The following is a 25,408-nucleotide window of genomic DNA, read 5'->3' as shown; positions in this document are numbered from 1 at the left end:
TCCTTTCAGTATTTGGTTTCATGTACTCATTTAGTTTTGATTATATTAAATACTAATCACCATTCTCCCTCTATTGTCTTGATCAGGAAGACATCTGCTATATCCTCAAGGAGTATGGAAGAAAGCCACCCAAGATAAGGTTTGTCAAGAATCAAAGGTATGCCTTAAACTACAAAACATTGAATTCTTTATTGTAAATGTTTATTCATTTGACAATCCTTTACTAACATTGTTGTGTCTAGCCATATTGAATCATATTGATTCTTATTTTGGGTGATTCATCACTTGATAAATCTACCCCACTCCTACTCTTAACTGATTTTATAGAACCATAGACAGGTTCTCGAAAAACCCTAACCTAAGGGTATGCTAATGTGAATGTCTAAAACCCTAAACTACTTAGGGATATTGTGAAATGCTATTTGAAGTTCTTGTTGATGATGTCATGTTTGGGATTTCGGTATGATCATGAAATCTTAACTTGTTAGGGTTGAATGATGTTTGTCTGAGATCTTGAACCTTTGAAATTTTGGAATAGTAGGGTTTGCTTTGTTATGTTATGAAACCCTAGATCTTTAGGGTTTGGTTGGAACTTGGGCCTATAAGCAAAACTTTTGTTATGAAAGCAAGATCCTAGGAATGAAACCCCAGGTATATATATGTGTGTGTGTCCATTTGGTCGAAACCCTATCTTGGTTTAGGTCAGTATATGTCTAATGTATTAATGATGTCTGACATATGATATACTTATGCATGATAATGAATTCCTAGATATGTGTTGACCTAGTTATTAATCCTCATAAGTCTTAGGATTTAGTATCAGTCCTTGCCTGAAATTCTAGGATGATAATATTTGGAAATCTAGGGTTTTGCAGCTAAACCCTAGTAGTAGTTAAATTCTCTAGTATGTGTGATATAACAATCTGAGATCTATTTATATAATGATTGTTGAGATTGATAAAATAAAATTCTAGGGTTTTGGAGTTAAACCTTAGTAGAAGTAAAATCTCTAATGTATGATGACAATGTGATAATCTGTGATTTATGTAAGATTGTTGAAATCTGAGTTTTAGTTGGGATTGATGTTTGATTGAAAATCTCGGGTTTGTGACTAACCCTAGTGGAAGCTAGTCATGTTTATGACTAAGCAGTGCAGTGATTGGTTTTGATTGATTCTCTTGTATGAAATCTAGGATTTGTATGAAACCCTAGTGGAAAATCTAACATCGGATTTTGAAAGTTGTTTGATGCCTTGTAGATCTATATTTGTTTGAAGTGTTTCTAGGGTTTGCTATATGTTGTAGTAAGGGTATATCATACCTTGGAAGAAACATTGAAACCCTAGATGGAATGAAAGTTGTTACGAAGTAGTCTAGGGTTTATGACAAAGTCCCTAGCAAGATGTAGAAGAGGATGTCTCTTGTTTGTAATTAAATTTGGGTATCTGATATGTATAAAGTTGAAATGCTTCTGTGATTCTGATATGGCTAACTACATGCTTTTATAGATTTGGTTGTACTTGCTATCTAAGTTGTGCAGGTACACAATCTTCAATATGGTGAAGATGCTCATTGATGTGATAAGCATGATGAGGATGCTAATAACTCTGAAATGGTTGGAAGCCACGAAAGATTCTCCAATGACGAAAAGAAGAAGTTGATCTCCCTGAGGAAGCCTGAATAAAAGAGATCTCCCTAAGATTAAGAGGGAGTCTGGATAAAGAGATGCTCCCTGGTTTAGAGGGAGGGCATAGCTTGGTTTTTTATTGAAGAATGAATTTCGGAGGATATGTTGTTGCATGAGAAGTACGAAAGAAAAGTGTACGAGTAAGGAATTTTCTGTCAAAGATTCAATTGATAGTCCTACTATGAAAAGTTGAGAAGCAACATCAAGTTGTCTGAAATACCCCGGAGGTTTTTATTTGTTTATGTACATGTGAAAGTATATTATTGATTGGGGTTGTGTTTGTACAGGTGAATCTATCGAAGGTTTTGATAGCATGCTGGTTACCAATTAGTTTGATTGGGCGCGATTGGTCATCCTTGATCTGTTGGATCAAGGAGTGTTGAGGCTTTGTGAGTGAAGCATTGCCTGGGACGACATCTGGCCGGCACTTTGTGTTGATGTCTAGGTCTCGAATTTAGAAAGGTGATGTTGGTTATTGAGCTCTGTTTTTGGATACACACCTGGATTTCTAGGTTGGTGGTTAGCAAGGAAGCTTGATGGTCCCTAGAGGGGTTAAAAGCTTAAGTCCACCTTATTCCCACTTGGATACATTGCCCTTGTCAGGAATCTAGTCTGTGGCATTGCAGTGACTAAATTGTTGAGACCAATGGATAGATTTCCCTGGTCAAGAATCTAATCCATGGCATTGTGGTGCCTAAAAGTTCTTCATGGTTCATATAGTTGAGATCTTCCAATATATTTGTATAACATGAATACCTCCCTAGTTAAGAGCGAGTGTTGGATAATGTAACTAGGTTCGGTCTTCATTTAATGTATTTGAGTCAACTTGTAATGTACTTGTCAAAAGAATAAAGAAAAGAATTTTTATTATTATTATTTTGACTTATTGAAGCATGGGTTTCATGCTTGGGTCACCATGTTTTAGGTCAAAGTCCGCATTGAGGACTTCTAGGATTTATTATGTTCGGTCACCATGTTTTAGGTCAAAGTCCCCATTGAGGACTTCTAGGATTTATTCTGAGTCGATAGAGTCATTGTACTTTTAAAGAGGCCCTTCTTAGGCTTTTGAATCATGTAAAAAGGTTAAGCATTGAGTCAAATGTAATTTATGTATCCTCCACATCAAGTCGGCCTAGAAGAGATCAAGTCGGCCTAAGGACACTAATTTGACCTCACATGGAGCCTATAAATACAAGCAAGACTAATTCATTTGGATCACTTCATCTCACATGAGTTTGATATCTCTAAGGAAGTTGGGAAGTCTGAACTCTGAATCCGGAAAGCCAAAAGAAGTGCGAGTTGGGTGGAGTCTAAGGAGAAGAAGAAAATTGAAATTTTGGTGCCTCTCTCTCTCTGTTTCGTGCCCTAGATTGGGAGATCGAAGTCTTCCAAGTTTCACTGATGCCGGAAGCTGCTACCTAGTCGAAGTTGCTAGAAAGAGGTCGAAGATTTGGGAGGCTGACTTGGTGTGGAGGGAAGGTCTGGTCTTTGTCTAGGGTGAAGAGTCTCAAAGAATACCATTCAAAGGAATATTTTTTCTTACTTGGGTTTACCCCTCGATGGGGGTTTTGCCCTGGCATATTGCCTACATCTGGTGTCCATTGTTTTATGTGCTTTCTCTTTGGTAATTGCTTGATGAACTAAAATAAAGAAGATATAAAGAATCTTAATAACAAATCAAGAACATCACAAGTAATTATCAAGAATAACAAAATCTTTTTGCCTTTCCGATTTTCTAACAGGAAGTTCCTAGGAATGAAATGTGTGAAGAAAGGAAGGAAGAGATTGTGGGATATGCAACCATGGAAAAAGGCAATCAACATCCAAAGACCAAGAAGATTTGACTAGGATATCTCCATGAAAGATATGAAGACTTTGATGGACTCTGAAAAAGAAAGAGACCTTTGACAATGTATATATTTGGGAGATGTGTCGATATGTATGCAGGATGTTGATGCAAGCTAGAAGATGTCATGATAAAAGACCATCACAAAGGTAATTTTGATTTAAGCGTTCATTTCTTATTTTTGAACAATATGTGGATGGGCTTATGCAAGGTTGCTAAGGAAAGATCTATGGATATCATCCACCACCGATGCCCATGTAGTAGGATGAAAGATCCTTAAAGAAACATGGCATGAAGGAAGGCCAGATATGGCATAAAGGATCACTTTCCGATGATGCATGACTAACTCATAAATAAAATTGATCGATGGTTTGTGCCCTATGTAGATGTCCCAAACATGAAGACTCTCGAATAACAAAAAGAAGTTCATGACATCGTGAGGAGGATTTCTTCAAGCAGCTGGTTGTCCCATCATCTCCACCTGAGGAGCTAATGTAGGTCCCTAATTAAGAGGGAGCCTGGAAACAAGCTTCTTACTTGGAAGAAACTTGGAAGCAAAATTGCTAAGCTAGGAGGGAGCTTAGGTACATTCCTTTTGTAAGAATGAGTACATTCCTTTACTGGAATAGACATGTCCTCCCTAAGAGGGAGATATAGACACATCATTCTTGTCTTCACTTAGAAAGACAGAATGGAGGATTGGGTAAAAATCTGGCATCCAATGCTCTTTGAGGATGTGTTAGGGCATCCATGATAAGAGTAGTCGTAAAGGACCAATATTCTTTGAGGACTGGGAATCCAAGATAAGAATAGTCTTGGTGGAACACACACTAAGAACCCGGGTGGGGTATGTTCCGAGAGAGACAATGATGAGGGTGTCTATACATCATTGGTCTCGCCAACATTGTGCTCAGATCTCGTGGAGAGATAGAGTTGTTAGTCAAAGCATTGCTATATGAAAATGCTAGTTGATATGATGTTTATACAGATGGGTTACCAATCCGACTCTTCTTATGAGAAATTCTTCAGATTGAGAATGACCAAGTACCATTATGGATACCTCCCTAGTTAAGAGGGAGTGTTGAAAAGTGTAACTAGGTTCAGTCTTCATAATGACATGTGTAATTATGATTTTATGTAATGGATGAAAAGAAGAAAATTAAAATTATCATTGTAATACTTATCTCATGGGTTTCATGAGCAAGGAATTTTATTTTTAGTGATGGCTCCCATTGTGAGCCTTTAGGATTTGTCATCTAGTCATAAAAGTTAATTTGAGTCTATGTCATGTATGAAGGACCCTTCTTGGGCATGTTACATTTTGTATGAGTCATTAAATAAGTATGAAATCCCTCCAAGACAAGCACAAGACCTCTCCTTCAAGTCAGCTTCAAAATAGAATAAATGATCTCCTACAAATGACACGTCAGCTCACCCTCCAACAAGTCGGCTTATTTGATGAGGAAACAACTATAAATAGGGCAGCTCAGCCTCATTTCAAGATAAGAATTTTGGTAATCATCAAGTCTAAAATAAAGGGTGCGGAGGTCACTTAAGAAGGAGACTTGTCATCTACAAAAAAGGGAGAGAAGGTGATCCCAGATCTGATCTTTTATTGAAATGTGATTTATTATCTTTTTAAGAAAAGTGTTAATGCATGACTTTTAAAAACACCATTTAAATTGCTTTAAAACTTGAAATTGAGAATAAGAACTTAAAAATGAAAATTGCAGTAATTCAAAGAATGTAACAGCAAGAACATTAACACAATGACACCAAAAGTTTGATAACGGAGTTTGGTTATCTTCAAGCCTACATCTTTGGGCCCTGGTCTTCAGTGGGGAGGCCTTTATATTAAATCTTCAAAACCATAAATACATAAAAGAAAATTGCTTCAGATACAATCCTGAACAATCCTGCTGCAATCTGCTCTGTCTCAGGAACCTGTAGCAACTCTCGGTTCTGAAAAAGGCTTCCCGGATCTCCCAAAAAGTGCCTTCAAAGTTCTAGTCTCGCTACCTATACCTGCACAAATACTTCTCTCCTGCATGAAAATACAACCCCTCCACTCTATTTCTCAACTTTGTCTACACTAGTGCAGTGACAAATCTTTTTATAAAAGCCCACGGGAGGTCTCGGGGTCAAACCCACAGGCCTACCGGGGTCAGTTTGGCATTCTTTGGCAAATAGCCTGAAATGCATCGCAACCATATACCACATATGGTATTATATAGTTTTGAATCCACATATCTTAAACCTCGTGGCATTATCGTTGAACTGTATAAAAAATACCCCATGGATATACATAACCAATGTTTAGACATTGGACCGGAGGCGTATAGGATATATCATATGGTTCGACAGTGGTATTACGTTGCTACCCATGGCATTTACTATGGCATAAACTGTGGCATGTGACCACCGGTAGTAAACGTTTGTTGTATGCGCCCGGATCCTTTGCTATGTTTGGTGGATCGTTAAAACAACTCTTGGGTTGGCGAGGCCGCCGGATATGGCGGGCTCCGCCAACCCTACCACCCACTTAACACATAACAAAGCTTATATATGAAGTGCGCCATATGAATAATAAACTTGGAGCTGTGGGCCAATGGTAAGATTTTGTGTTGTTGTATGGGAGGTCGTGGGTTCGAGCCCGACCTGCCCATCCGACCCTTGACTGCGTTGACTTTGACCACTTTTGAATTGACTTTGACCACCACGTGTCATGATGTAAGGTTGCCACTTGGCCTGAAAAGGCCCATTTTTTTCCCTGATTGGGAAAAACTTCAGAACACATTTTCTCCCTCACGCAGAGACCATTTTGGAGACCGAATATACCACCAGAATCAGTGCGACAAGCTCTTCAACTTGGCACTGGTTTTGCGAGCATTTAAGACTGTAAAATTGTGAGCATTCAAGGATCCTTGATCATCCATTGCTCAATTTCATATCCGAAGGTGAGCGAGGTCTTGGGTATCATTTGGATCTGTTTTGGGTCTGTTTTAGGACACATGTGTAAAGAAGAAAGAGGACACTTGTTGTAGAAAGAGCCGAGAGGAATTATAGTCCTCTTGGGTAGTCAAGTTCGAGGAAGATCAAGTCGAGAAGGATGCCGAGTCAAGCTAGAAGAAGACCCTATCCAAAGCGATGGAAATCAAGGCATAAGATAAGGTCTTTTGCATGAGCTAGGGTTTCTGAATTAGGATTGCAGGCCTAATTCAAGGAGGTCGAAGGTCTAAAGAAGAAGGAGGTCGAGATTGAAGAAGAAGCCAAGAAGGAGGAAGGATCAGAAGAGTTGACTAAGGATCTCATCAAAGAAACCTTGTGTCTTGGTCTTAGAGTGGCAAGTAGGTCAAGAATCTTGATCTTGGACTCTTGGTATTCATCAATTGAAGTCTCTATAAGAAGAAAAATTTGTTCAGGTTTTCCTCTCAAGTGGGAGAGGTTTTTGCCTGGGCTGATAGCCTATATATTGTGTCTCTTGTCTCTTTATGGTTTATACATTGGTAGTTGTTTGATGAAGAATAATATTATAATAATATAAGTCAAAGAAGATACTAATCATTAAGTAAAAAGCATTCACAAGCAATTATCTAACAAAGAGAAATCACCTAATCTCTATGCCCTAGATTTCTCAACACGATGCACAAAAGACAAACAAGATTTACCCTGGGAAAACCCACTATGAGGAAAAACCCAACAACCTTTTTAACAAAGAAATTCTTCATGTTTAATAAGAGACAAAACTAGACATATGGTCAAACCTGGTCTTCTCCTCTCAGTCAAGTCACCCAAGCTGATGTTAGACTTCGTTTTGCCTGCCTAATCCAGAAATTTCGGCCTCCCAGCAATTTTCCAGTAGCCCATAATTTCGGCCCCCTGAAGTTGCCCAGTAACCTAGAAAATTTCAGCCCTCTTGAAGCTGCTGCCCCGGAAAAATGTGAATCACAGAGAGAGGCTTCTATCGACATACAAGTTGATGAGAGAGGAGAGAGAAACTCGGCCTTCCTTCTTTGTCCTTCTTCATCCTTCTTGACCTCCTTCACTTGCCCAGAAATTGTTTTGAGTGAGGAATGCAAATCTGCAAAATGAGGAGCTCGAGCTGCCTTTATATAGTAGTCTGTCTAGGGTGAAAAGACATGTCTCTTGGCCAAGGCCGACTTGACTTGGAGGGAAGTCGACTTGTCACTTTTTGGAGCCAAAAATTACATTTCAAAAATTCAAATTTACATCTTTTAAAAGTTGCAATGGGACTTTGACTCAAGATAAATTTTCTTTTGACTCAAGCATTTATAAATATGCTTTACAATGATAAATACAATTACATCAAGTGACCAAAAGTACATTATGAAGACCGACCATAGCTACAAATTCAACAGCGATTTCACTTTAAACATAAAAGAAAAGTGAAAGTCTAATGTTTTGAAGTCAACTAGGTCTTGGAAATTTAAATGCAACATTCTAGAAGTTCTAGAACATTAGTGACTTAGATTGGGATTTAATCTTAGCGATACATCTCATGATTGATACAGGTGGCACCTAAGATTGAAAAGATCAGGTATCATCTCTCGAAGCATAAATAGGACAAGATAGGAGAGATAAATCATACACATGAGAAGACAACAAGAGCATTGGAAAAGGGTAGAGTGAATTCAAAGAGAAGAAGAGGAACAGATTGCTGAAGTGACAAGCAAGTACAGCAGGCCATACCACTACTGTGTGGTCCTTTCTTGATGGTGAGGCTGTTCACCCTCAGATCTGGTTGTACAACCTATGAATGTTGTTTGAGGAGATTTTGTTGACCATACAGTTGTTGATTCAAGGCACCCTGCAGAGGTCACCTTGTAAGCTTTGGTCAAAGGAATGAAAACCTTATTTGAAAGAGAAACCCCTATATGTGTTTTATTTCATCTGTCATTCATTTTCAGCTATTTTGTGGTTTCTGCAACGTTCAAACATTTAATTTTCCACCTTTAAATAAATTATGTTTTGAGATATTTAATGAGAGAACATTAGAATGGCAGTCACCTAGGCTTGAAAAAATTACATACACAAGAAGGCAAACAACAGAGATCTAACTGAACCAAATTACTGCTACTAAAAGTGATCATCACTGCATAGCTTCAAATCTTAATACAGCTACTCAACATATATCTTTGTTTTCTGCAAGCATTCACTGTCCTTATGGACATCTTGTGAAGAACTTGTTTCCTGACATGGAGGCTAGTACTCTGAGCTGCCAAGCTCAGGTTAAGTTGATGTAGTTCACTGCAGGTACAACTATCTTGGACTTTTTAAAAATAGGCTCTTACACAGGTGTCTATGGGCAGCAAATCCTACAATAATTGTCCTTTCCTATGCAATGTGTGAAAGTTGGCAAAAGTTTGCCACACACTGATTAGATCACATGATGAATATAAAAAATAAACAGCATACCTTGAGGATAACCGACAACAGCTACAGCCTCCTGGAGATAAGGAATGTTTCCAAATTCTAGGAAATTCATTCCTTCCCAAAATTCCTCACTTTCAACAGTGAGGAGGGCAAGGTCACATTCATGTCCAACAGCTAGGACCTCTGCTCTGTGTTTAGTTGGAGAACCATGCTTACGGACAAGTACAAATGTGTGATCTGCTACGACATGCGCATTTGTCAAGATTCTCCGACCATGAATGACAAAACCTGCATGGTAACCAGTAAATCATCCTGCAGCATAAAGGGGGGAGAAAGAACTCAACTTTCATAAGCATAAGAACACCACCTATATTAATTGACACTAATGCAGCTTAAACTACTTTGTATTCTGATTAAATCCAAGTTCAAGAGATAGAGAACTAGGACTCACCAGATCCTGTTATTTCTCGTTGAGGTTTATTTTGCCACGGAAGAAAGTAATTAGGGCTGCTTGCCACAGTGAAAATCTTCACCACTGCATCCAGAGCAACTTCAATGGCAGCATAAGCATCTGTCCGAAGAAAAGGCATGTCCTTTGTGGCTGGATCTACAGATTCGGGCTCAGTGCCAGGATCATGAGGTATGGTTGAGAACCAACGTGAACTCAAATGATATATAGAACTCGACAAATTTCCTTTTGCAATAGGCAACAAGCCAGAACCTATACTTTGATGGGATTCCTTTGGCTGCTTTAATAACATTCCTTCCTTGCATAATCTTCGTTCTCCAAATTGAGGGACAAATGCTGCTGTCCTTGGCAATGTCCTTGTAGATACTGTATTAAATATCTCCTTGTTTACTGAGTTACGACACCATGGCACTGAAGAATGTATATGTCTTGCCACGTTACAAACAGGACCGGTTCCATGGCCCAATAATCCTTTTCCCAGTGCACTGTATTTGGGAGAATTTGAATCCTCCGGAAAACAAGCCAGTCGCTGTGTCTGTCTGTTGCGGAGAGATAAACCTCTCCGCAGGCCACGTGTAAGGGAAGCCATGATTTTCAAGCAAAATGCTATGAGTTAGGCTCAAGGGAATTAAGGCTGTTTAATTTCCAGTGAAGAACTGGTTAGTTGAGCATGAACTTCAACAATGCCTGGAAAAAATCCGGTTGTAACTTCTACGAGTTGTCGAAACCCAGGAACCGGGTTTTGATTAAACTGTCAACAGTAAAAGGCATTGGGTTCTATAACACCCTCCCTAACCATAAATGCTTTCAAGCCATAATAAGTCTTGCTAAACCACTGATATTCTGGGCTTACTGCCAATCCTGTTAAATCTTAATTACGTTACTGAACCCTTCAGCCCACCCCCACTGAAGCTTTAAGCGTAGGGTTTAGGGTTTGACGAGACGACTAGTTAATTGATGTATAAATAGATGTTAAAGTGGAAGAATCAAACCCACGGCAATCTGAGCAAGGCCTTGATTAAAAACAAATAAAAGAATATATATTGTCTATTTGTAGCTGGATTTCTTACCTCTTCACTGCCATAGCTGCCTCACTCTTCTCACAACAAAAATTATGTGGGACTAACAGAGTAAACTCTGTAGGATAGGAAACAGCTCCAACCATCTGGCACGGTTGTTTGCTGTTATCCAATCAAACTTGTACTTTTGGTTGTGGTGTCGTCTGTCAACCGAACCCGCAAGCACAGGGACCTGCACTCCGTGCGCACTCTTGTTTCAGGGCTGGGCGTGCATTTTAATCCCGCGAAATGATTGGACTTTAAATTAGTCATATACTAAGAAAAGGAGGATTTTTTAAACATACGGGAATTGGTAAGTGGGCTGTTAGTCCCCGGTTTAAATGTCATTCGCAGTTCTTATAAACTCCACATGTGACATTGATGTTAGCATTTAGCGAAAAAATTTATGAACCTAGCAAAGAGGTGAGTGGTTTGGATTTTTTCCGTTTGAATGAGTTTTAAGTTCAAATTTCATTACCTGCCGCCATTAATTGTAACTTAATGTTTCTATCTTAATTTCATATTAAGGAATATATTATTTATTATTATATTGTATTTAAAGTTTAAAAATTTAAATGTTAAATGAAATAAGGCTGTGTTGTTAGTGTTTCCTTGTTGTTTAGTTTAATTATTGAATTTTGAAATGTATAAATTAATTATTATATTTGAACAATGGTTACTTTGTAGATATTCTTGCTTACTTTAAGTATTCTTAAATTAGAGTAAGAAACAAATAAGAAATACATGAATGAATGAGTAAAGTGTTTTTAGTAGCCATAAAATAATGCTAATGTCCTAAGACTTAGTACTTGAACGTTGAAACCAAAATTCTAGAACCATACTTCCAAACAAAAAATTGTTTCTATCAAAAGCGGTAAAAAAAAATATTGATACCAAAATTCTAGAACCATACTTCCAAATAAACAAAAAATTGCTACCAAAAGTGGTAAAAAAAATATTGATATCGACGTTGAAACCAAAATTCTAGAACCATACTTCCAGACCAAAAAATGTTTGTACCAAAAGTAGTAAAAAAAATATTGTTATCTTGCATTGGAAATCTGCTAACATATACATATATATAAGTTCTCATCAAATTCTATTTTTACACAATATTACATTTGTTCGAATACATATGAATATGTTCAAGATAAACATCACAAATATATATGAATAGATTAAATATGAACAAAAAGTATATGTTCTACACGAGTGAAACAAACACTCAAGTAGAGATTAATAAACGAACTAATAAACTAAGAAAATATTGACGTTGTAATGTTTTATGTAATAAAGACACAATTACCTTACCTTATTAATTTTAGGTGATATATATTTTTTTAATAATGTGTTTTTGAATGCATAATAATTTAAAGATATTTCAATTAATTTTTATTTGATTTTAGGCAAAATTCACTAGTGACAATTTGACCATGACTTACATAACTAGATTCCAATGTATTGTAAAAAATATAAAAAAATTACATTTGCATTAATTACCTTATGACATTTCAAAATGAATAAAGTATTTGGCAAAACTGATATTAAAAATGTCATTTAAACAATATAAAATTATAATTTAACTAACCATTATATCAAAGACTTTGAAAATAAATATGATTAAAATCTTTCTCGATGAAAAATGGGTATTTCAACGCGGATTTCAAGAACCAATAGATTAAAAGTTATGTAATCTAATTAGCTAGCTATTACATTTTTTAATAATTTCTATATTTCTCAAAATGAAATGTATTATTTATTATTTGATAATTTATTTTTTATATGATGTAATATGTTATTTGATAGTATATATGACAATTTTACAATTGCATCTTTCTAGAAATTGAAATTTAATATAAATTTTAAAATGCAAAACAATTAAATAAAGATTCAAAAATACAAAATAATTAAATACAACAAAAATTGAAAATATAGGATTTTAGTTAAAAAAATTTCCAAAATATTTAACATGAATTTGAGGAGACACTTAAGCCCATTGCACATTCTTACTTTTACTTTTAGTTGAAAACCTCTGAGTGACAATAGACAAAATTCACCAAATCGACCATGGCTTGAAAAATTGTTGAAACCATTTGTAGCATCACCAGTGCAAAACATTTTATCGTGACTTCCCTATCTAACCTTATGATATTTGATATTTATTAAAAAGCACCTTATGATATTTGATATTTATTAAAAAGCTAGTCTAGATCATTACAGATTAAGACTCTAACCAATCAGAATGTAGAAAAATTACATTTAAATGATAATAATAATAAAGAAAAAATAAATAAATAAAATTCAAAGGTAAACATTAGATATCATTTAATTTTTGGTAAATTTAAAATTAATTTCAACTTCAATGTTTTTTGAATATGTTATTACCCTGCAGCAGGCAATAATAACAATGAAAAAACATAAATAGTAACCCTAATAACTATTCTCCTACCAAATTGAAACTCAAATTATAATAAGTTTTTATTAATTCAAAACACTATTAATATCGAAACTAAAAAACATAATTTAAAAATCAAAATAACTCCAATCCATATGATTCATATAATACTCAAACATAACGTACAAACAACAATAAAATACTAATACATGTATTTATAACGTACTAACAACAATAAAATACTAATACCTGTATTGATAAAGTCCCTTAATGCCACATGTACTTGAGTTTGCTTGTTATGCGTGGCCCATTAGCTCCACAAATATAATAAATGAATTCCCAATACTTTAATGCTATGTTGATTTCCAGTACAATGGAAGAATAAATGTAGACGTTGAGCTTGTCAACCTACACCATACGAAACCCCTAGCTGATGCTTGTGAAGGTACACAATGTTCTTTCCTTTGATTTTTATGAAAAGGTTCAATCTGTCAACATACATATTATCATTACAAAATAAGACGTACATATTATCATTACAGAATAAGACTCTAACCAAATTAATTAATTAATTAATTAAAAAAAATTAAAGGTAAACATTAGATAAGATCATTTAATTTTTGGTAAATTTAAAATTAATGTCAATGTGTTTTGAATACGAATAATAAATATTAAAATATGTATTTTATGAGTGATATTGAAAATAGCATGAAAATGGATATTACGTGAGAGGGAAAAAAAATGAACAAAACACACATATATAGTACCAATAATTTGCAAATTATTTTTTATTTATATAAATAGACTTTATATTATCATAAAGGTTACTCCCATGGGTGATATAAAGTGTTAATGATGTTTGAGTTGAATGATTTGGCAGGGCTTTACGCCACCCCTCCTCCTTACATGTCATTGTTTAGTTGTTGCCTTAATGAACCTCGACATCCAAGGCACCTCTCAAAGCATACTATGGACGATATTGCTCTCCCCTGTGCTAGTGCATCTAAAGATTTTGAAGTTGTGGCTTTTTCTAGTGGCAAATGGTCTCCTTATTATTTCCATGTTTCACACTAATGTTTTTCTCCCTTACATCATGACATTTAGCTCAGGCTTTCTGTCTCAGGTGTGGTTGCATGCTCTTCCTCCCTTGGTTTTCCTCTTACTTGTGTTGGCTCTAACTAATGGAGAAGGTCTAGCTTTGGTCTCATCTTCTCCTCCCCACTCCTAGTGGGAAAATGTATCTTTCTTCCTCAACCCTCAACTTCTGCATGTCCCTTGTTCAAAACCTTCTCAACCTCACATGTGCTTTGCTTCCTCTAGACGCAAAGACATGGCAGTAAACCCCCAATCACAAAGGAGGTGGTGGCCATGGCGTGGTTGGTGGCTCTTGGGCTAGATTTCGTGCAAAAAATTTTGTCCTGCAGTACAAAATCCACACCCCACATGAGATTCGGTCCAAAATACATGAAGTGGAAAATGAGATTTTCCAAGAATGTCAAGAAATCCTAGATTCAAAAGTTTTGGGCGGGGTGGTTGCATGGATTCTGGATGTTGGCAACACAAGGGATTGTCAAAACCATTACCTCCACATTATTGATCTCTATAGGCATGTGAAGATACTTTTTGGGAAAGTTTTTGTCAATTGCTGCCAAACTTGGGACAACATACTAGATAAACTGAACAAGTTGAAGGATTTCATGTTGGATGTGGAAGGTCACCTCACAAGACTAGAAATGGATTCGCCTCCAGGTTCACCTACATCGTCATGCTGCAAAGTTGAGGAACAACCCATTAATCACGACAACTCTTTGTCTTCTTAATGCATGGGTTCCTTTTATGTTTATGACGTTTAGCTTTCGGGATGCTTTACTAGCTTTTAATAGGGATGTTCTCCCTATCTCTAGGTCAAACTCTGTTTTTTCAATAAATATCAATCTTCCTTGGAATTAAAGCCTTCCAAGATTATTTTTTTGTTTTCTTTAATTGTTGGTTTCCACTTATATGGGACAGCATATCTAGTCAAAATTTCTTAGTCTAGACGTGGTTTTATTCACTTGGTTATTGGACTATGGACACTCTACTTTTATGTCTTTAGTCTGGTTTCCCTTGTGACAGTTTGAAGATAGAAAGTAAGGACGGAAGGATGTAAATTTTGACTCATCAATAAAACTTTCCAACTTACAAAAAAAAAATTATCGTCCTAAAGGTTTGTTTTGATTGGGTTGAACCATCCATCAAAGCATGTGAACCTTTCAAAAGATATCAACTGAATAACCCTTTATCTAAATGTTATAAGAAGAGGGGATAACCTGAAGAGGTTTTATTTTCCTATATATATTATATACAAATATTTGAAAATTCATTACCTTTAAGGAGATGGAGAGGGAGGAGGAGCTTGTGGATTATTCAAAAGATCCTTTTAGGGTTGGAGGATCTTCTCAAGCCCAAAATCTATAGGTCCAAGCTTTGGTTTGCACTAAGGGATATAGCCTTAGGATCCTTAGGCTTGCTTGGTGGTCAAACTGGAACTTTAGAGTATATGTCTATTATGTGTAGTGATGAGGTGGAGTTAAAGGTCGCAAGGTCAGACAAGAGCCTTAAAAGTTCTAGTACTTTCAAGGTTTCCAATGGATCATTCCCATTGAATGATGGATTCAGTGTTGATGTTAGGGAGCCAATGACACACTTCAATATAAGTGTTGAAAAGTAGATAGATTAAGTTTTACAAGAAGAACTAATCGTTGATGTTAACATCATATTTCGTTAGGAAAATGCTATCACATCAACCTTGAGCTCTCCAACTCTATAGGTTTTACTAATGTTTCCTTGGTTCGGTTCTAATTTTATGGATCATCGTTTAGATTTTGAAGCATTTATGGGGTTTTGGAGAAGGTTGGGTCAAGTAAGCTAGCTCCATATGGAGTCAAAAGGAAAAGGGCGTGTATGGTAGTTAAGAAGAAAAGATTAAAGGCCGGAATGGTTCTTGGTGAGGATTCAATGGCCAAACATGCACTTGAGTACTTGAGAAAAGGTCTTAATTGGGAAGCTACATGGTTGGCATATCTAAAATTGAAATTTTAATGCTTGGGCTCAAAATGTTTGGTCCCTTATATTAGGATATGAGTTAATTTTTCACCTTCTATCCGAAGAGTAGTTCGATATTTTGTTTCATTCATAAGTTGATGCTTAGAAAGTATCGAAGGTGTTGGTATTGGAAGTCCACATATTTGTCCTTAAAGCAATGGACAAAATGCTTTGACCCTAGATTGGAGGTTGTTAAGCATATTCTAATCTAAGTTAAACTCCCATGTCTCCCTATGGAGTTGTGGTCTAAAAATGCTTTGGGAAACACTAAGCATGCTCTAAGAAAGATAATGGATGTGGATAACTCTTTTGAGATTAGTGTTTATTAGAGAATTTCTTTGGTTCCAGTTGAAATGGATATCTATGAGGCGTTGCTAATTTCTTTGAGATCATTACAGGGAGTTTGGATTCATATACAACTATTGGATTATGAGAAAATTCCCTATAGGTGTGTGCAATGTTATATCTGTGGTCATAATGTTGAAAACTATTCTTAGGGATTTGTTCAATCCAAAAGGTATTGAGGAAGAAAGAAAGAATGATAGATTCAAGCAAAGAGCTCGGTTGAGTGGGAGACTTATTAAAGCATCCTTTGACTCTAAACTTTGTTCAAGGGATTGGCCATATCTTATCAACCACATAAAATTTTAAACCACTTTCTCCTGTGGGGCTAGAAGCAAGTGTTGTGGAAGCCTTATGTCAAAGAGGGATTGTTTTGATGAATCCTCACTTGGTTGAAGGATTAAAGGTTTTGTTTCTTTTGGAGAATGTGATGGTGATTGTTCTTGATGTTTCCATTGTCATTCCAATAATTGTTTCTAGCTCAAAGGGACTAATAACAACTTATGTAAGTAATATATGTCAAGCCAATACTCTACCCTAATTATCATGCAGGGTCAATGACGTTGATTTGGCACACTTAAACGCTTTGCATGGATGGGAAACTCCATCAAATGTTATATTTAGTGAGCCTTTTATGCCTCTCATTAGTCCTAGTTCTCAGCTTGAAAGGATTAATCTAGATTTGGGTAACAAGAAGATTTTTTAATCTCCCTTAGAATTCGTAGCCAAGAGTCCAAAGGTTTAGACTTAATTTAGGTTTGTAAGTTATGGAGAGGGTACCCATTATTCCTAAGTTGAGAAAGAGAATCTAATCCCTCCTTCCATAGGGAATTATTTATTGGAAGATACTTTCACTTTAGATAATTCTTATCTTGATGAAATTGATTATAAGGAGGGTTTTGAATCAAGGTATTCTTGTGTATACCTTCTAAGAACTAGGAATGGATAAGCCTTTGGTTGGAAGGATTTATGCAATCAGTGTGGTTTAGGTCTTGAGTCAATCAAGGTCCCTACTTCTTCCTTTATTAGAAGGAAATCATTTTTTGCAACATGCTTGGGAAAAATCCATGAAGGAAATTAGGCTAATGGAATGATAAATTGTTGGCATTGTGGCACTGATTTAGAGCTATGGCACAGGTGTTGTCCTTGATGGCAACTCACTTTGGTGACAGATCTCAGTACAGGCTCTCAGAATGAAGGAAAAAGATATATACGCAGGTTCACCTAGACGAAGGCGCGTATACACGCGGGTTAGACGTTACAAAGGCGCGTATGCGTATACACGCACTTTCACGCAAGGAAAAGCACGTATATGTTGGAGAACTTACTTTTGGTCCGTGGTATTTAGTCCTTGGTATTTGAACCTATGGTTTTGGACCATGGTATCTCGTCAGAAGTGTTGATCCCAAGTATTGGGTCCATGGTATTGTTTTATTATGGTTTTGGACCGTGGTATTGTGAAAGGCCTAAGACTATAAAAGAGGAAGGAGATCATTTGGCAAAGGATCATCTGAATTAATTGAATATCTAATAAGTGCTAGATCTGAAATATTGGTGATTGGGGTTATGGTGCAGATCTAGATCTGAATGAAGGAGGAACCTTAGCGCAAAGAGAAGGATAAGTTCTATTGATGGGTCATAATCTTAAGGCTTGAATAATAGTATCTTTGTATGATTTTGATCTGTTATATGTGGCGCATGCTTGATCTATAAATCTGATAATCTGGGTTAATTAGTGTCTGAATATTTGAAAGAGTGAATTATCCTTTATAGATCTATACACAGGTTCAGTGAAGTGAAGGCGCGTATACACGCTAGTTCAGTGAATAAAAACAGCATATACGCAGGTTGGTCCAAACACAGAAGCGTATGCACGCAGGTTTCAGGTTATTGAAGTAGCGTACATCTCTTGAGTTGGGTTCTAGCTGCTTCTGTTTATTGTTGCAGTGTTCTAGGTTCAGAATTTGGTGTGTGGTTACTGTTACTGTGCTTTGGGTACAGCTGTCAGAGAAGTATCTACTTGATTCAGTTCTAATTGGTAAAAGGAGATTGTTTGATGCAGAAATTATTAATGATTGATTGATGTTCATGGATCCAGTCTGAAAATTTATGAAACGTGGTCCCTGGAAGAAAGAGAAGGTTGTAGCCTTCAGTAGGCCAGCACCTACGTACTAGTATCTTGGCTAGTGCAAGAGCAAAGGGGGTTGTAGCTTCCTTCCAGGAGAAGCTGGAGAATGAGAGAGGGTTGTAGCTCTCTGCAGGTTGTAGCCTGCATACTGGTAAAGGATTGCACCAGTACATTGTAAGAAGAAGTTTCTAATTAAAAGAAGATAGAGACGAATTGTCGCAGGTGGTTTTCACCCACATTGGGTTTCCACCTTATATCTTATGTTCTTGTGTGTGATTGTCTTCAGCTCTGTTTTATTGTTTCTGGTTACTGTTTATTTGATTCTGATACACAGATTAATGATCAACATCTGTAAGATAAATTAAATTATAAGTCTGCATTGTATACACGGGTTTCCTTTTCTGTAGTTGCGTATATACGCGATTTTATCTAACTGAAGTAACGTATATGATCTGGGTTTAAAAAGGAAATAATTGACTTGATAATACTGATTCACCCCCCCCCCTCTCAGTATTATTTCCAACAATTGGTATCAGAGTAGGTCCTTCAGAAGTAGCTTGATCGCTTGAAGGAAGATCTATCATCATGAGCAACTACGAGAGAGAAGCATCAATCAGGCCACCAATTTTTGATGGGACCAACTTCGTCTATTGGAAGGTAAGAGTTACATCCTATCTTCAATCTCTTGGTACAGAAGTCTGGGATATCATAGATACAGGGTACACTTTTCCTTCAGCAACTCCTACAGATCCGGCTGGTAAGAAGCAATATGAAACAAATGCAAAGGTTGTCAATACTCTATTAGGATGTCTATCTCAATCAAAATTCGTCAAGGTTACGCAGTATAAATCCGCAAAAGAAATATGGGACAAGATTGTTATGAGCTATGAAGGAGATGAACAGGTAAAACGAGCAAAGCTTCAAACCCTCATAATTCAGTATGAAAATCTCAGAATGCACAATGATGAAAGTGTGGCTAACTATTTCCTTCGTGTAGATGAGACTGTTAATTGTGTGAAAAACTTGGGTGAAGAAATAAAAGAGGCTGTTGTGGTTGAAAAGGTTCTAAGATCTTTGTCCCCTAAGTTTGAATCTAAAGTTTCTGCAATAGAAGAAAAAGAGAATCTACGAAACCTTACCATGTCACAGCTGCACGGAATTCTGACTGCTTATGAAATGAGGAAAGGAGGACCATCAGACAGGAGAGAAGCTGCTTTCAAGGCTTCAGGCAAAGGAGATTACTATGAGTCAGGACATGTGTCAGAAGAAGAGGAAGAATCAAATTTTGTCAAGAACCTTCAACGGGGTGCTGGAAGATTCAGAGGTAAGTTACCTTTCAAATGCTTTGCTTGTGGAAGAGTCGGTCACTATGCTGCCAAATGTCCTCATAAGGATAAGATTGACAAGGGTAAGGAACCTGTTAGATGGAACAAGAAACAGAATGTAAATAAGAAAAGCTATTACACTCATGAAGATAGTGATGGACTTTCAAATAATGACGAAGATGAACAAGGTAATAAATATAAACTTTTAATGGCTTTTGAAGATGATGATTTTGTGGATGCTATAGATGAAGAAAGTCTTTATGAAGAGATTTCTAGACTCAAAATCTGTTTAGAAGAGAAGAATGTGATTATAGATACTCTACAATTCCAACTTGCTGAAAAGGAAAAACATCATGAAAAGTTAGAATGTGAAATTGTGGGACTGAGAAAAGAGATTGAGAAAACAAAAGCTCTTAATCTTAGATTTGTTAAAGGATCTGACACGTTAGATGAGATTATCAAAGTGCGGCGCTCTCCACTAATCAAGACAGGTTTGGGATATAATGAAGAAACAACTCAAGTGCAGAAACCATCTACTTCCAAGAGTTATCTTGATGCTGCAAGGAGAAGTGAACAAAGGCCCAATGGAAATCACCAGGTAAATCAGGAACAATTTACCTCAAGAATGAACAAAGACTACCAGGTAAATCGGGGGCAATCTACTTTAAGGACAAACAGAAGCTACAACCAGCCACAGGTAAAACCTTCTCAATTTGCCTCAAGAATGGATGTCAATAGGAACTACAATCATTTGGCTGGTAGATTTGATAATCACAGGAGTTTCTTCAATGGCCAATGTTTTTCTTGTCATAACTTTGGTCACAAAGCAGCTCAATGTGTTGCCTATAAGACAATCATGACTAGAGAAGCTCATAAATAGAGGAGTATGACTGGGATCATGAAAAGGACCTACAACAACTTCTCTGCTCTTGAAAATGAAATAGAATGTTCTATTTGTAACAATTTCGGTCATGAAGATTCTGAATGCAGGAGCACGTTTCGGCAGACAAATCAAAAGGAGCAAGCCTCAAGTGCCAAATCATGGAGAATAAAAGAACCCCGACCAAAAAGATGTGGTATAGCCTTATATGCGGAAGGGCAGGAAAATCAATGGTACATCGACAGTGGATGTTTGAAACATATGACAGGTGATAAAGAAAAACTTCAATCATATAGTGCCTTAGAGAAGGAGAAGAAGGTTTCTTTTGGAAATGACACCCCTGCTCTCATAAAAGGTAAAGGTTCTGTTGAGTTGAAAGAAAGGGTCAAAGCTGGAAATTTCATGTATGTTGATGGCTTAAAGCATAATCTATTAAGTGTTAGCCAGATGTGTGATCAAGGAACTGAGGTAATATTTCGATCAAATGGATGTAGTGTTCGTGATCTTGATACAGGAAAAATAGTGATCAAAGGCGTAAGGACTCCAAATAATTTATACATATTCAAAGAAGGACAACATCAATGCTATCTGAGCAAGAATGATGAACACTGGATATGGCACAGAAGATTGGGGCATCTTAGTTTCTCACAGATAAGGAAAGCATGCAAATACTAGGCAGTTCGTGGTCTTCTAGACATCAGAATCCCAGACAATACAATATGCAAATCATGTCAGTTTGGTAAGCAAACCAGAACTAACTTCCCTGAGAAGGAAGGATCAGCCAGCAGGCCACTTGAACTTGTCCATACTGATGTATGTGGTCCAACTAGGAAAAGGTCACCTCGAGGAGAAGAATACTTTATATTATTCATTGATGACTATTCCAGGATGTGTTGGATAGGACTTATGAAGCACAAAGACGAAGCCTTTGAAAAGTTCAAATCATTCAAAGCCTTGGTGGAGAACGAATCAGATCACAAAATCAAATGCCTCAGGTCTGATCGAGGAGGAGAATTTACCTCGAATGAATTTTTCGATTTTTGTGAAGAACATGGAATAAGAAGGGAATTCTCTACAGCTAGGACTCCTCAGCAAAATGGAGTAGTGGAAAGGATGAACAGAACGGTTCAACAAATGGCTCGTGCAATGCTTGATGAGTCTGGAACTCCCGCAACCTTTTGGGGTGAAGCCGCATTTGCTGCAGTTGTTATTCTCAACAAGACAAATGTCCGGGTGAATAGCACTCAAACTCCTCATGAGCTCTGGTATGGTGAGACTCCTTCGGTAAAATATTTCAAAATTTTGGAAGCAAATGCTATATTAAAAATAATGATGAAAATCTTGGCAAGTTTGAACCTAGAGCAAATGAAGGCATTCTCCTTGGTTATTCTCCCCACAACAAAGCATATAAGTGTTAAAACAAAAGGCTTGGAAGAATTGTTGACAGCATTGATGTAGTGGTTGATGAAGAAGGTAACATTCCTAGGCAAGTGAATTCCGAAGATTTCGAAGATGATGAGGACTATCCTTCAACATCTAATCAGACTTATGATGAAGAAGAAGCTCAAGAGGCACCAGAAGAACAGACAAGGGTAGAAGATAAAACTCCATCCAGGTACGTTCAGAAGAATAATCTAGAATCTCAAATTTTGGGGCAGAAAGAGGCAGGTATACAAACAAGAAGAACTATTGCAGAAGCCTCAAGCTATTTGGCATTACTCTCCTCCATTGAACCACAAAATGTAAAAGAGGCATGTAAAGATGAATGCTGGGTCAAGGCAATGGATGAAGAACTTGAACAGATCGAAAAGAATAACACTTGGGAGTTGGTTCCTAGACCAAAAGATAAGAATGTCATAGGGACAAAATGGATCTTTAAAAACAAGTTGAATGAAAATGAGGAAGTTATTAGAAACAAGGCCAGACTTGTTTGTAAAGCGTATGCTCAACAAGAAGGAATAGACTTTGAAGAAACTTTTGCTCCCGTTGTTAGACTTGAGGCCATCCGAATGTTCCTTGCTCTCTCAAGCTTTCAGAAGTTCAAAGTATTTCAAATGGACGTGAAATCAGCTTTTCTAACTGGAGACTTAGAAGAAGAAGTGTATATTGAGCAGCCAGATGGATTCATCCTTGGAAATGATCCAAAACTTGTATGCAAACTTAAGAAGGCCCTCTATGGTCTTAAACAAGCTCCAAGGGCTTGGTAATATCGGTTGGACAAATACCTTCATCAACATGGTTTTTCAAAAGGATCAGCAGATAACAATCTCTATATAAAAATTGAAAATGACAAATTGCTAATACTTGTTGTGTATGTAGATGATATTATCTTTGGCAGCAATGAAGAAGCTATGAGTCAAAATTTTGCCTTGGTGATGCAGAAAGAATTCGAAATGTCATTACTTGGAGAGCTAACATATTTTCTTGGTCTACAAATCCAACAAAATGAAGGCGGTATCTTTTTGTCTCAAACCAAGTATATCAAGCAGATCTTGAAGAAATATGGCATGGAAGATTCGAAACCAGTATGTACCCCTATGGTTACAGGATGCAGCCTCAGTTCAAATGATGAATCGGCAGCAGTGCATCAACCAACCTATAGATCCATGATTGGAAGTCTGCTTTATTTAACAGGTACCCGACCAGACATCATGCATGCAGTAGGAATGGTTGGAAGATTTCAGGCAAATCCAAAGGAAACTCACCTTCAAGCAGTGAAGAGAATCTTCAGGTATCTTCAAGGAACTCAAAACTATGGCTTATGGTATCCGAGAGATACAGATCTCACTCTTCATGCTTATATAGATGCAGATTGGGCTCGAAGCATGGATGACAGAAAGAGCACAAGTGGTGGTGCATTCTTTATGGGTTCCAGATTAGTATATTGGTTCAGCAAGAAACAAAGTTCAATTGCTCTATCTACAGCTGAAGCAGAATATGTGGTTGTTGCATCTTACTGCACTCAACTCCTCTGGATGATGCAAACCTTGCAGGATTTTCAAATCACTTGTACACCACCTATCTCCATATCATGTGAAAATACAAGTGCAATCAGCATTTCAAAGAACCGAGTTATGCATTCAAAGACCAAGCACATACCTATCAAATATCATTTCCTCCGGGAACAAGTGCTTGAACAAAAGGTCAAGTTGGAATATGTTCCCTCTAAGGAACAAGTTGCTGATATACTCACCAAACCACTGCCCAGGGAGACATTTGAATACCTCAGACAGAAGCTGGGAGTAGTTGATGCTTCATCCTGCTGTTGAAACTTGTCTGTTTCAGAGAAAAGTGGTTGTACACGAGTTTCCTGAAGAGGATCCGCGTACATACGCTGGTTTATACAGATACAGTCGCGTATATGGAGGCTTGATGGATATCAGTAGGGACAAGCTCTGGTTGAAGATAGTCTAATAGGAGTCTGACAGAGACCATCTGGCATAGGTTGAGGGGGAGCAGATAAACTTCTAATAATGCATTGTTGGCATTATCGTAGAAGCTTTTGATTCAAGTTCACAGCTGTTGTTGGTTTCAGGTGGAACAAATGCAGAGGGAGAACAGAAGGAAAACATGGTTGCTGATCTGAATAGTGATTGACAGATACTGCTAATATCAGTTATTGGTGACTTTCATAAGTCTTGCTCTAGATATTTCGTCTCTATGTCATGTATCTCTTTTATGGTGTCAAGGTCATGTAACGACCTATTTTGGTTTCCCCACTATGCCTGGGATGAAGATGTAATGTACTTGGTTGACATATGTAAATTTCTGATGTATTCCCACTTGGTTGGGTGGATGATCCCCACTTGGTTGGGTGATGGATTTATGTATTGAGTCTTTTGGTGATAGGAAGGTCTTTTATGATGTATAAGTCATGGTTCTTCTTGAAGAACATCTTTTTGCAGATCTTGCCTACAGTCAGGGGAGCATGGTCAACACAACAGGGCAGAGATTTCAGTATGTACTCAGGGGGAGCACAACCCTTTGCCCTTGATGACAAAGGGGGAGAATGACTTTGAGGATCTTGGGGTTTCCATCAAGTCCAAAGGGGGAGATTGTTGGCATTGTGGCACTGATTTAGAGCTATGGCACAGGTGTTGTCCTTGATGGCAAGCTATGGCACAGGTGTTGTCCTTGATGGCAAGCTATGGCACAGGTGTTGTCCTTGATGGCAACTCACTTTGGTGACAAATCTCAGTACAGGCTCTCAGAATGAAGGAAAAAGATATATACGCAGGTTCACCTAGACGAAGGTGCATATACACGCGGGTTAGACATTACAAAGGCACGTATGCGTATACACGCACTTTCACGCAAGGAAAAGCGTGTATATGTTGGAGAACTTACTTTTGGTCCGTGGTATTTAGTCCTTGGTATTTGAACCTATGGTTTTGGTCCATGGTATCTCGTCATAAGTGTTGATCCCAAGTATTGGGTCCATGGTATTGTTTTATTATGGTTTTGGACCGTGCTATTGTGAAAGGCCTAAGACTATAAAATAGGAAGGAGATCATTTGGCAAAGGATCATCTGAATTAATTGAATATCTAATAAGTGCTAGATTTGAAATATTGGTGATTGGGGTTATGGTGCAGATCTAGATCTGAATGAAGGAGGAACCTTAGCGCAAAGAGAAGGATAAGTTCTATTGATGGGTCATAATCTTAAGGCTTGAATAATAGTATCTTTGTATGATTTTGATCTGTTATATGTGGCGCATGCTTGATCTATAAATCTGATAATCTGGGTTAATTAGTGTCTGAATATTTGAAAGAGTGAATTATCCTTTATAGATCTGTACG

General features: G+C 37.2%; 1 protein-coding gene across 1 annotated transcript in view; it reads right to left on the bottom strand.

Moving 5' to 3' along the window:
* Window positions 1-10,765, bottom strand: part of LOC149262244 (protease Do-like 10, mitochondrial) — a 176,195-nt gene extending 165,430 nt beyond the window's left edge. The window contains exons 1-2 of the mRNA XM_089423761.1: window positions 9,378-10,765; window positions 8,969-9,214 (exon numbers count right to left, since the gene is read on the bottom strand). Coding sequence (XP_089279887.1) covers window positions 8,969-9,214; window positions 9,378-9,984 — 853 coding nt within the window. The 5' untranslated portion in view covers window positions 9,985-10,765. The remainder of the gene's footprint in view (window positions 1-8,968; window positions 9,215-9,377) is intronic.
* Window positions 10,766-25,408: the final 14,643 nt, after the last annotated feature.

The sequence above is a fragment of the Pinus tabuliformis genome, chromosome 6, assembly GCF_031772625.1.
Source record: "Pinus tabuliformis cultivar Carrire ecotype Pingquan chromosome 6, CPIR1, whole genome shotgun sequence".
In the NCBI taxonomy this organism is placed as follows: domain Eukaryota; kingdom Viridiplantae; phylum Streptophyta; class Pinopsida; order Pinales; family Pinaceae; genus Pinus; species Pinus tabuliformis.
The sequence above is the reverse complement of the archived record's forward strand: the minus strand, read 5'-3'. Positions and strand labels throughout refer to the sequence as shown.